This window comes from Sylvia atricapilla, chromosome 2 (assembly GCF_009819655.1).
Source record: "Sylvia atricapilla isolate bSylAtr1 chromosome 2, bSylAtr1.pri, whole genome shotgun sequence".
NCBI classification, from domain to species: Eukaryota; Metazoa; Chordata; class Aves; order Passeriformes; family Sylviidae; genus Sylvia; species Sylvia atricapilla.
Genome location: NC_089141.1, coordinates 40,559,284 through 40,571,981, shown reverse-complemented (window position 1 = coordinate 40,571,981; position 12,698 = coordinate 40,559,284). Strand labels below are relative to the sequence as shown.

Genomic DNA, 12,698 nt, shown 5'->3' with positions numbered 1-12,698 from the left:
ACAGATTTTTCAGTCTACACAGCATTTATGCAATTAAAAACAAAAGTCACAAAATTAATGCAAAGTGAGTTTTTAAATGTCTTTTACGACTTTTCAAAGCTATTTGAATGAAAGCTTTATGAAAAAGTACCTTCCTCTAAAAATGATCAATAACTAGATTAATGATTATGTATGTTCTCACTGAAATAGTGATGTTTAAACATACAAAATGCATGTAAAATTATAATCTACTATTTGCACTTAAATGATGTAACCAAAACATTTCTAATAGTATTCTATTTTATGTCACAGAATACATTATAAGCATGACCAGTATAATATTCACGAAGATAATATATATTGTATGTGGGATTTTAATATCCAGTGATGATTATATTGGGTAATCTTCATTTTTTTAAGAATGCTATCAAAACATTATGGCACTTTGGTAATATTACCGTATTAGTTTAGTTGTTATAATAAATATCAATTATTCCGGCGTTTTATTGATTATGTTTGCACAGAATATTATTTAAGGACTAATTAATTTGTTTCTTATATTCTAAATATATTCATAGCAAGTCAGTTTACTGCTGTTAAAATTCATTATATTCACAAAATGAAGTAGATTTTCTGGGCCAGATTTACTTTTGGCATTATTGAGTGAAGAAAACTGTTCACCTCCTCTGGTTAGTATAGGGTAGTAGGTAAGGTATAGGCTATAGAATGTGCTGACTGCAGTTCCTAATGTGGAGATTGATTTTAGATGTTTCTATTTGTAGGTGACCAACAGGAGGCAGCATAAGATCTGTTTTAATTAAAACAGACTGAAAACAGGGATGTATTTGACAATATTTATAGTTGAACATTATGCTCAATTTACTTTTTTTCCTTCTAACACCCAATAAAGCATAGAGAACAGTAACATTTTCCTGCTGCCTGGGCTCTGCTGATATGTGGAAAGTACGATACTACACATTTGCTGAGATGTTCATTCTTTTGTGAAATAAAGCACTGAGCAACTGAATCCTTCTCCTGTCTCTGTGTTTTTTTTTTTTTTTTTTTTTTTTTTTTTTTTTTTTTTTTTTTTTTTTTTTTTTTTTCCCCAGTGAGTTTCAAACTGCAGAGAATCTACAGTGTTTCTAATGCAGGTAATCTCTTTTGGAGTTTGTTTGTTTTTCTCAATTGGAGAACATTTTGAATGCTATAACCCAGAATGCAGTTAGCATAGATGAAAACTGCAGTGAGGGGGGGTTATAAATATCCTTGGGCTGTGTATTTGTATACCCTTTGCATATTGAGTTAATGTTCCCATGCTAATTTTAAATGCCTGCTGAAAAGTTCTTAAGTTTACCATTGTAAGGTACTCATTTAAATTGGTAAAATTTTTAAAATTAGATCCAGTTGATATACAGGGTTTTTTAACAGTTTAAGTATTACAAAGGACTGGGTGTTTATTTTTTCTGAAATGGACCTTCCATACTAGTAGAAGTAGCTCTAAATAAAAGGAAATAAAAGCTACATAGTCTAAAATTTGCATGCCAGGGCTTGTGGAACTGGCATCAATACAAAGTGATGGAGCCCAGTGTTGTCTTGTATTCTTCCAAAACTTAAAATTCTGTAACCCCGAGACTCCTCTATAGATAAATCAGAATTACACAATACAAATTAACCTTACAACACTCCAAGGCCTTTGCCCCAAAAGCCTTTCAGCTCGAAAAAGCCTTTTGGAGACATGTACAAAGCATTCCACCAGCATTCATAATATTAAGGGCTTATATTGAACAATGAAGGGATTCACAGACCAAATCTGAGAGCTTAAGTTGCATAACCCTGTGCACAATCAGAAGGAAATTGTATATGCATGTTCTACAGATCCAGGGAATTCACCATGGACTTGAACAGTTTGCATCTGAAGTAGATGATATTGTAGGGATTTTCTTACTGTTATCAAAAGCAAGGAATAAAGCATCAGGATTAATTGATTAAAATACACATAAATTCACGACAGTTCACATAAATTAAGAAGGTCCAAGGATTTTTGTTGGAGGAAGCCGGTATACACCAGGATTTTTCACCAGTGATCAACATCCTCCATAAAAGCAGAGTAACGATTTTGGGAGAAAGTAGAGCTATTTAGGTTTATGTGCATGGCTACTCTAGGAAATCAAATCATGCCTAATTAAAATTATTCTAATGGGTACTACCTCTGTTTAGTGGGTTTGTCCTTCACAATAAAAGAAAGATATTCAATGAGGGATAATTAGGACTAATTATTCATGCAGACTAGCAGAGGTTCAGAGTGTTAATGACCTCCCCTTTCCATCATTTGTCCACCGACTTGCACATGAATCTAGTTTGAAGTAGCTTGCAAGACCTTTAAGGATGCTCTTGAATCTTATTTCTGAGCACTGTTAAAATACTGGTAATAATGTAAAGGGAAGCCAAGTTCATGTATGGGTCTCAGTAAGAAATATCCCTGTATTATGTATGTTAGCGATCAGGTACGGTCTTGCTACACTACTCCTCCTCACCATTCTCCTTTTTGACTTGATTTTCAGTACACAATGGGCAAGTATGGCAGCAAAACTATCACTACCTGTTAGCAAACTGGTAAATTAATAGTTGGCTAAAACTGGAAAGTACCATTTTAGCGGGATTTGTAGTTACATCAGAGTTATGATCACTTAAAGTTGTATTAATCAAATAACTACTTGTCCAGTGAAAGAACTTGGAAAGACTAAACAAGTAACTGTTAACGAATATGCAAAATAATAAATGCACACATCAGGTTAGGCAAAACAGAGGTACCAAACTTCGACAAAGTTGGTACCTCTGAGCAAGACACCAGGACATCACACAGAAGGCAAGGACCACGCACATCTTGTGCGGCGGAGGGGACCGGGAGCCCCAAGCCCGAAAGCTCCAGGAAAGCGTTTTGTGCGTATATTCACCCACATCAACGGCATGGTGACCCACGCATGCAGCACTACCCGAAAAATACTTTCAATTCTTTCATCACAGTGTGTAATAGACGTCATTTCTCCATTTTAACCACAAACCGCGCAGTTCAGGAGGAACAGCCGGCTGCCGTGCGCTCGCTCTGGGTAGCAGCATCATAAACCTGGCGGCCACAGCGGTGGCTTATCCACGGTTATCCCGCACGCTCGGCCTGAGCTCCCTTCTCCCTCCTCCCTTCTCCCTCCTCCCCCCCGGCCGCCACCGAGAGGCACCGACCCCTCCCTGCGCCGCGCCCTCCGGCGAAGCGGCAGCACCAACCCCAGCCGCGGAAGGGCCCTCGTTGGGGGCGGGCAGAGACAACCTGTAGCAAATCACCGGCACGTCTGGGGAAGACAGGCGGCTGCTGCAGCCAATGGGTGCCCGGCCGCTGCGCGCGGCGCGGCCCCGCCGGCGGAGGAACGACGGGGATTCCGGCCCTCCTGGCGCGGCTGGGCGGGGCGGGGGAAGCGGCGGACACGGACCACCAATAGGCGTGTGGAGAAGAGTGACAGGCAGGCAGCTCGCCCAATGGGAGGGCGGTGGCCGTTAAAGGGCCGGCGGCCCGGAGGGGAGCGCCGGGCGCAGGTGAGTCGCGCGCGCGGCCCCCGGGGACCGGGCGGGGCGGGCAGCGGGACCGGCCCGGGCCCGGGGCTGGGGCGGCCCCCGCCCCGCGGAGCGTGGGCTGCCCCCGCCGCCCTCGAGGGGGTAGAGCGGTGGGGCTCTGCCGCCCTCGGCCCGTGAGGGTGATGAGGTGATTGCCCGCCGTCTTATCTCCACACGGGGAGGTCCCGTTCCTATTTCTCCTTCTCCCGGGAGAGTCGCAGGGCCCCGCTGGCCGGGGAGCCCTGGCTTGCGGCGGGGCCCACGCCTCCATCTGCTCCCGGGACTCGGGCTGTGCTGGCCGGGGCAGGCGGCCGTGCCCCCGCCTCCCTTTGTTGCCGCCGTGCTTTCCCTGCGGCGCTCCGGGTGGCCGCCGCTGCCCCGGCTGTGCCCGCCCTCACGGCTCCGAGCGCGCTTCCCGCGCAGGGACGAGGCGCTCTCTTCCCCTTCGCGGCCGTGGCTTGTCCAGGAGAAGGGGAGCTTCTGCCTCATAAGTCTGTGCCTTCAATAGCCTGAACCCCCAGCTGCTTCCCATCTTCCGTGCTTTCTCCCTCCTTCCTTGAATTATCCTTTTGGGTGTCGTTGGTTCCCTTCTGTGCCTGCCTTTTCGTGTGTGTAAATCCTGGGCTTGTAGGGCTGCGTGGGGTGGTGTGTTCTGCAGCGCCCAGATCCTCCTGTACTAAAAACCTTTGTACAAAAGCGTAAGTTGCTCCAAGTCAATGTAGCCATCTGTTAATAATCACAAAAAAGTTTTCCAGAAAGCCGTAGGCAGGAGACACTAAAGACTCTAATTTTGTTTAAAAAAACCTTAGAGATAGCAGGGCCTCATAGTTTGAATGGCATTTTCTATTTGAGCATATGCCCCGAAAGTTAAAAAAGAGCAAAACAAGCCATCATCCTTTGTAAAAAGTCATGATTTTTATAATATTCAAGCTTGATGCTAGCAACAGTCTTCCATTCCTGGTAAATGCATGTATCTTTTTGTTTGGAGCATTTGCTAATTTTTTTATTGTTGATTCTACGTGTGGTCTGACAATAAAGTGTGAGCAAAGGAGACAGAAAAGATAGAGGCAGAATGAGGATGCTTCAGTCTTTAGATTATGCCAGGGTGTTCAGTGTGTGCATATTCTGTTTGTTTATGGAGTTTCTGGCTTAGTTTTACAGTACTTGTTTCTTTTCAACCCCAACAGTTTGTGGTTTTTTGGTGCAGTTGTGCGAGCCTTCTTCATCACAGGTTGCTTTTGGCCTGACAGGCCCAAAGTCAAAGCTCCATGTTGCCATCTTTTCTGGAAGACCCTTGAAGTCTTTATGATGTCATCAGAATTGTTTTGAGGGGTTTTGTTAACCAGCACTTCCCATTTCTATCCTAGATGTAAGAGCACACATTTTGCATTGCAGTTCACCCGAGCTTCTCGTGCACCTCCTCGGTGGCGGAACACGGGAATCTGAAAAGACCTTGGTTTAAAGTAAGCACTACTTAACCACAACTGACACACTGGTGTGTTGCCAACATTATTGTCACATTAATCCAGAACACAACATTGTCCCAGCTACTAGGATGAACACTAATGCTTTCCCAGCTGCTGAGGTTTGGAATATTAGGGTTGGTTTTTTTTCTTTCCTGTAGCTATCTAGAAGGTGTACAAATCCTAGCTTATTTACCTTCCCATCTCTTAGGTACTTTGAGAATGTAACTGCTCATTTTTCCTCATTAAAGAGTAATATCCTGGAGACCATCTGCCAATGGCTAAGAACTGGATATCCCAAATCTCAGCTTTTGTTAGATAATAATGTTTTTTAGTTAGTATATCAGCTAGATACACAGAGCCATCTCTGGAAATATACTGGGAGTAAATACACTGTTAAGATAATTCACTAACTCCATTTATATTAATTAGAAAGTAATTGTCCTTAACAAAGCAATGTGCTTTCAAAAAGGAAAGAGTTAAAGAGGTAGGATGTCCTTACCAATTGGAAGTTCATAATCTTGAGTTTTAAAATATATAGGTTTTGCTGATGTTTCACTGGGAAATTCAGGGGCTTGTATCAGATATGTTCTAGCAAAAGTTTAAAAAAGCCTGAAAGAAAACTTTACCTAATAAAGGAATTGGATGCCAATAGTTTCCAAGTTAGTATTGTAGTTCTTAAAGGTTGTGCCCTTGGTTTCTGGCATAAAATCCCAAACTGAGATTAGACACTAAACAGAGTGTGGCTGGGGAGATCAGTTAGGTGATGCAGAGTGCTGGTGCAAGGAGCAGTGAGCTGGCCCACAGGGTGGCCTGACATTCGTGTGTTTTAACTCTCAGCCCTCTCTGGAGCTAAGGAGAAACCTTTCCTGTCAGCATATTCCATGTTGATGTAGAACTCTGGAAGATGATGAAAATTTGATTTGGAAACCCAGGTTTTTTTTTTTTTTTTTTTTTTTTTTTTTTGTGCCCACATTATCCTGCTGTGCTAGCCCTGAGAAATTTAGAAGAAGCCAGGGTAACTGGAGATACCAAATGAGTCTCTAAATTCCCGTGGTTCCTTGTTGGAATCTTCCATTTTGGAATGGCCAAAAGAACAGCAGCATGCAGCTTCCTCCTTGAGTCTGAGGAGTCCAAAGTGCAAGTGGTGCATGCTGAGACAGGCCTGTGCTTTATGCAGTTAATTTCTTCCTGAGACTTAGTTTTGCAGACTTGCTACCTAGTAATCATTGGAAGTAAGTGGCTGCACACAGTCTGTCAGGTGAATTTTGGGGGTTCGTGTTCTCTTCAGCATCAGGCACAGGACCAGCCGATGCTGAGGGTAGGGCACAGCATGAACTTTAAAGCTGCCATGGTTCTGACATGAGATGTTTAGCAGCGTGAGAAGGACACGGGAGGGTTTTACCATGGGCATATAGTGGCTTAAATCTGTTTGCTGTTAAAATGTCTCTAGCATATGACATTCGTTTGAACTAGTAGTTACTTTATGACATGCAACAAGATTGCTCCAGTTCTTTTATTTATGATTATGTTAAGTTAGAAGAGCTTTGAAAATGTCAACTTTTCATATTAATTTACCTTTTTTTAGTGGAAGTGGTGTCTCTTTATCGCAGAAATTTCAGTCCCCTAAACATTTAATGTTTTTGAAGTAATACTATAATGATTTCAGCTTCTTTTGGAAGTACTGAGCATTCAAACTGAAATGCATGTGTCAAAATTCAGTCTCAAGGAAATCACAAATGGCAAAACTCATAAGAACTAAAGGAAAATAGCTGTACTTTTGTAATAGAGTACCAAATCAACCTTAACAGTTCGTGACATGGATATGTTAATGGTTTTATAGCTCATAGGAGATTAGATGAAGTATCTATGACTGCTTTATATTGAGAGTTTAAAAAAATTGTTTTCCTTTATCAAATAAGCAGTTAGTTCAAAATATGCATTCCTTAAATAATGACTTAGGAGTCAAGTTGTTAAATGAAAATATATGGTGTATACCTTGGAGATTTATCTTGTTTGCTCTTTTTCTCTTAGGAAGCCTGACAAATAGAATAATACTACAAAGTGAAGAGAAAATTTACTTCATGAGAACAGAGCTCTGCTTTCACTTGGTTTTAAATTTATTTTTATTAGTAGCTGATTAGTGTCAGATCATCTCTGTAGTCTGCTGTGGTGAATTTACTGGGTTAAGCCTGGAAAAAATGAAACAGTTAAAAAGAAAAAGAAAAAGCAATTTTAGTGTTCAGGAAACTCAAACTCTCCTTAAGGAAATCAGGAAAAGGAGAGAAGTACTCTTTTCGAAGCAACTTAATACAACAATTAATGAGATGAAACGGAAAGCTTGGGAGGAAATAGCAGAGTGTGTCAATGCTGTAGGTGAAGGAGAGCAGAGAACAGGGACAGAAGTGAAAAGGCGATACCTTGACTGGAGAGCACTCATGAAGAGAAAACGTCTGAATCCAAACATCAAAGTAGTAGGTGCTGGGTTTCACCTTCCTTCATCCAATTTAGATGACTCTCTCAATGAAGACATGGATGAGAAAATGGGATTTGCAATTGAATCTAGTTTTGAATGGCAGAACATCACTGACTTCAGAGAAGCTGGTGGATCTTTAACAGAAATCAAAGTAGAAGAGGAAGAGGAGGATCCACAGAATTTTGAAGTGAGTGACTGACATACACAAGTGACTGACATATGTGTGCAACATGGCCTTTGCTTCATTTCAGCATGAGGCTTTTTACTGTGTTCCTTCATAGCATCTGTTTCTGGTTTTTTTTCTGAATGTGTGAATTAAACTGTAGAAATAAATATAGTTCAGAGACATGGTATTCAAATCTAGCAACTTGCAATTGCATGTAAAGTCTTGGATGTAGATTGCTGATTTGATATCTCTAAACTTTGAGTGTGTCTTTGCACGTGTATTTTCCATTTTGCATGTGCCACAGATAAGAATTATTTAAGTCAATGCAAGGAAAATACACTGTTGAAAGGAACTGTTCATTTTAGTATTCTGTTCATTTAGTATATTAGACTGCCTCGATACATGGACGGAGAAGTGCTCATCTAACAAATGAAAGTGTATGTTACCTGCAGGTACAGAAAGAAATAGAATGCTGAAAGAAATATGATACTGTTTGCATTTTTTGAAATGAACCTACAGGAGATGAAAACATTACTTGAATTAGTCAGCCAGCCTTTCCTCTCCGTCAGAATTTTAGTATGAATTTGACAAGCAGTAGTGGATTCTATAGACAAGTTGATACTCCTAGTAGTACTGTGACTGCCCTGAGATAGCAAACAGCTGGAGTGCAGTCAAATGTTTGGATAGTTTTGCTGTTCCTCTTTAAATACATAATTCTCTTTTCCAAAGGGGGTACTCAAGCAATTTTGTTTGGGGTATTTTATTGCTTTGGGTTTTTTTCGGGGTAGATTTTTTGTTGGTTTGTTGGGGGGTTTTTTGAGTGGGAAGAGTGGGGAAGCAACTGCTGTCTTAACTCCGTTGATATTTATGCTGGGAGAAAATCAGTGTAAGCTGTTAGATGGTAGTGAGAACTACTGTCAGACAGTGCTGAAGAACAGTGTGTTTCTCTAATGCTAGAGGACTGGCAGTGCCTCTCCTAGTCCTAAGGGTTTCTGAACACTAACCTTCCTCAGTTTGCCTTTCTCTTGCAACATACCTATTGGGAGACAGTTTATCTCTTGTACTATGAATTTGTAGTGTGTTAAGGGCTGTGATACTGCACAAAATGTTACAGTCTGTGGAGAGCAGTGGTCCTAACCACCTCATATCTCTGTCATAAATAGCTTTACAGGGAATGTGGTAATACAGAATGGTTAAACAAGTCCTGCTTATTGACCCACTTAATAACCCTTCCACTTAAGAGTTGGAAGGATTAGGAGCATGTGAAAAATGTCAGTGTTAAATGTTTTTTAGGAATGGAATAGCCCAAGTTAGTGAAGGTTAGGCTAGCTTACATAACGCATTGCCTATGGATCCATCTGCTCCGATAATTAGTCACAACAAATGCCTGGTGGCTTACGTAAATGTCACTCAGCTCTGTGAAAGGTAAGAACAACATATGGTCTTCTAGATCCAGTTTTCTATCAGTTGTTCTGAATTATCTGTAATAACTACTGTGCTATATTTTCTGGATGTTCCTGTGTGTCCTCACTGACAAGATTTTCCATTTTTCATTACTAGATATTAACTTGCAGATAAAGCCTGTTTCTCTTCCTGTGTAATGATAAAAAAAATCTTCTGACCTAGCATGGTTATTTCACAACATATAAGTTAAACACTTCTGAATATTCTGCAAAGATTATTTAAAGATTAAAAAATGCAGTATGTTTTTTTCAGTCAAGTTCCATGTAACTAATTTATTCTGGCATAAAGACTGGAATGTAATTCTTGTCTGTCGCATTCCTCTCTGCAGTTTCCTATTGAGGAAGAAGAAGAAATATTGTCATCAGTTCTGCCAGATTCGAAAAAGGAAAATGACCTACCAGACTTCCCCCACATTGAAGAATTTGGAAATCTGAGCTCTGCTCAAGCTAGGCTAGCCTATGAAGATTCTCACTTGCTTATAAATCTGGAGAAGCAAAAGGTGGAGCTGGAGAAACAGCGTCTAGACATCGAAGCCGAAAGGTTGCAAGTGGAGAAGGAGCGCCTGCAGATTGAGAAGGAGCGGTTGCGGCACGTTGACTTGGAGCGTGAGAGGCTTCAGATTGAGAAGGAGCGACTTCAGATTGAGTGGGAGAAACTCAGGCTAGAGACTCTGCATGCTGAAAAACCTGCCCTGGAAAATGACCTCACCCAAACTGAAAAACCCATCATGCAGCCTCTGGATCTAGAAACGGAAAAGTTAAAACTTGAAAAGGAACGTTTGCAGTTAGAGAAGGAGAGGCTGCAGTTCCTAAAGTTTGAGTCAGAGAAGCTGCAGATTGAGAAGGAACGCTTGCAAGTGGAGAAGGAGCGCCTTCGAATTCAGAGAGAGGGTCACTTGCAGTGAAAGTCTCAGCTAAGGTGTCAACATTAGTGTTTTGATGTTTCTAAATTAGAAGTAGTTCTTTCCTTGATACTGAAACTGTCCTAGAGGCGTAACATTCTTCTTTTCAGAGTTGAATGTTGATGTTAAACTGAAAAAAAATGGTGCTCAATATGTCAGTGTGCCTACATAAATGAGCTTATGTGTGAAATTGCTTTTCAGTGTATCAGAACTTAAGTGTTATGTTCTCTTGTCTTCAGTATTGTGCTGTATTAGTTGGGTGTCCTCCTCATAGAGGCCTTGAGAAGAATCAAGGCTGAACCTTGTACTTTTTGTCACTGTACTAACAGTAAGGAAGGATCAGAATAAATCAGCATTTGCTGTGAGGACATGGTGCTGAGGATCACCTGTATAATAAAGAAATATAATTTCAGCAGAACACAGGAATACAGAGTCATTGTGAGAGCGATTCATTAATTTTTATTTCCCCCACTTTTTTTTTGTCCACCCCTGCAATTGGGAAAAACAGTTGAAGAGATATCTAGAAGTTAGAGTGCAAGTTAAATTTGTTGCAGTTGTGTTTACTGTTGTTCCATAGCTTGAACTGAATGGGAGTGCAGAAGATATGTTTGAGTTTTATTGTTTTTTCTTTTTGATGAAGTATTCATATTAGGTAAAGTTACACATCAGCTCTACCTATAAGCTGGCCTGTTGGTTTCCCCAGGTCGTTAATAATGCTGTATGGAGTAGAGCACCTGTGCTAGCATAGCACAGGGATTTACTGATTGATCAGGTACGCTGTCTAATGAGTCTGTGATGACCCCCTGAAGGAAATTGCTAGACCTTGTTTTTTCTTGGAAGGCAGTAGCTGGTGATGGGAGGCTCAGAAATGGAGACATGGAGACTGAGCAGAGGCTGAGAACCTCTGAGCTTGAACACTTGTACCCTCATTGCCGGTTCTGCCTGGCCAGCACCGAAGTCACGTCTGCAAGGCAGCCAGAAGAGGCTTCTGTAGTTCTCTATGTTGTATATTTAAATTAGACAAATGGAAATGGTCAGTGCTTGAAGGCTGTTAGTATTTTTCATAGGCAATGTAGTCATATAACAAACAAACCACAAACAACCAAGAAAGGAAGCTTTCTATTATTTCACGTATGTTTGAATCCCAACTGAGCCAGACTTCACCTTTCTCATCTTTCTGCAAGTAACTGTTGTGTTAACTCCATTGGAAATGTAGGACTGTGGGAATACCAAGTCTAAACATATGCTGAGTGACTTAGATGAATTCTTGTGCAAATAAATAATATTTATACCACTACAGGTTTACTTTTATTCTGCAAAGATTATTTTTTTATTACTGAAACAAATGTGCTTCTACAGTGGAAATAAATTTGACTACTACACCAAAATGGCTCTTGAGGCTTTCTTCACAGAGAAACTAGGCTATGTCTGAAGAGAAATCTGGATACTGCAGCACCCCGAAGTTGCTGATGCCTGTATTCCCTATGTAGTCTGTCAGAAAGATGAGGCGTCTCAGAGCTGGACTTAAATCAACTGGGGCTTTCTTGAGAAAGGAAGGAGACACCAACCAGCTGACCTCGATGAGATGGCCAGGTACACACCAATATTGCTCCATCACTCTTCAGCTGGACAGGGGAGGGAAAACATAACAAAATGATCATGGGTGGAGATAAGAGCAAGGAGAGAGATCTCAGCAATTACAGTCATGGGCAAAACTGTGTCAACTTGGGGAAATTAGTTTACTATATATCAGGTTAGGGTAATGAGAAATAAAATGAAATCTTTACCACCTTTCCCACAGCATTCCCTTTGTCCCAGGCTTAACTTCACTCCTGATTTTCTCTACCTTTCTGTGGAAGTGGCACAGAAGGATGGGGAATGGGGACTATGCTCACTTCATCACACACTGTCTCTTCCTCTCCTTCCTCAAGGGGAGGACTCCTCACACTCTGCCCCTGCTCCAGCATGGGGTTCTTCCCACGAGAGACAGTCTTCCATAAATTTTTGTGACAGGAGTCCTTCCCACAGGCAGCAGTTCATGACATGCTGTGGTATGGCTCCTACAGGATGCAGTCCTTCAGGAATGGGCTGCTCCCATGTGGGTCTGCTGTGGGGTCTCAAGTCCTGCCAGCAAACCTGTTCCAATGTGAGCTCCTCTCCACAGGTCCTGCTGGGAGCCTGCTCCAGTTCAGGCTTCCCCTGGGGTCACAGCCTCCTTTAGATGTTTCTACATGCTCCAGTATGGGTTCCTCCATGGGCTGCAGGTGGATCTCTACTCCCCCATGGGCTGGAGGGGCACAGCTGCCTTGCCATGGTCTGCAGGGGAACTTCAGCTCCAGCACATGGGGCACCTCCTGTCCCTCCTTGTGCACTGATTGGTGTCTGGGGCTTTTTTGGGTATTGTCATTCCTCTCTGGCTGCATTTGCTTCTGTGCATTTTCCCCATGTCAAATACATTATTCCAGTGTCACTAGCACCATCACTGATGGACTTGGCCATTAACAGGGCTGGGTCTACCTTGGAGCCCCCAGAGGTTGGACATGTGGACAACTTCTGGCAGCTTCTCTCAGAAACCACCCCTGTAGCCCTTCCTTCTACCAAGACATTACCTCACAAATCCTATACACCAAAATAAGGGACAAATTG

General features: G+C 41.9%; 1 protein-coding gene across 2 annotated transcripts; it reads left to right on the top strand.

The window, feature by feature from the left end:
• Positions 1–3,502: 3,502 nt before the first annotated feature.
• MSANTD4 (Myb/SANT DNA binding domain containing 4 with coiled-coils) lies at positions 3,503–11,440 on the top strand. 2 transcript variants are annotated; one of them, XM_066312994.1, is made up of 3 exons: positions 3,503–3,564; positions 7,080–7,708; positions 9,480–11,440. In XM_066312994.1, exons 2-3 carry the CDS (start codon positions 7,247–7,249, stop codon positions 10,053–10,055), a joined length of 1,038 nt encoding a protein of 345 aa, XP_066169091.1. In that variant the 5' UTR covers positions 3,503–3,564; positions 7,080–7,246; the 3' UTR covers positions 10,056–11,440. The 2 variants fall into 2 exon arrangements, with proteins under 2 accessions (XP_066169091.1, XP_066169092.1); XM_066312995.1 differs by lacking the exon at positions 3,503–3,564 and having other exon boundaries at positions 6,671–7,708.
• The last annotated feature ends 1,258 nt before the right edge of the window (positions 11,441–12,698 follow it).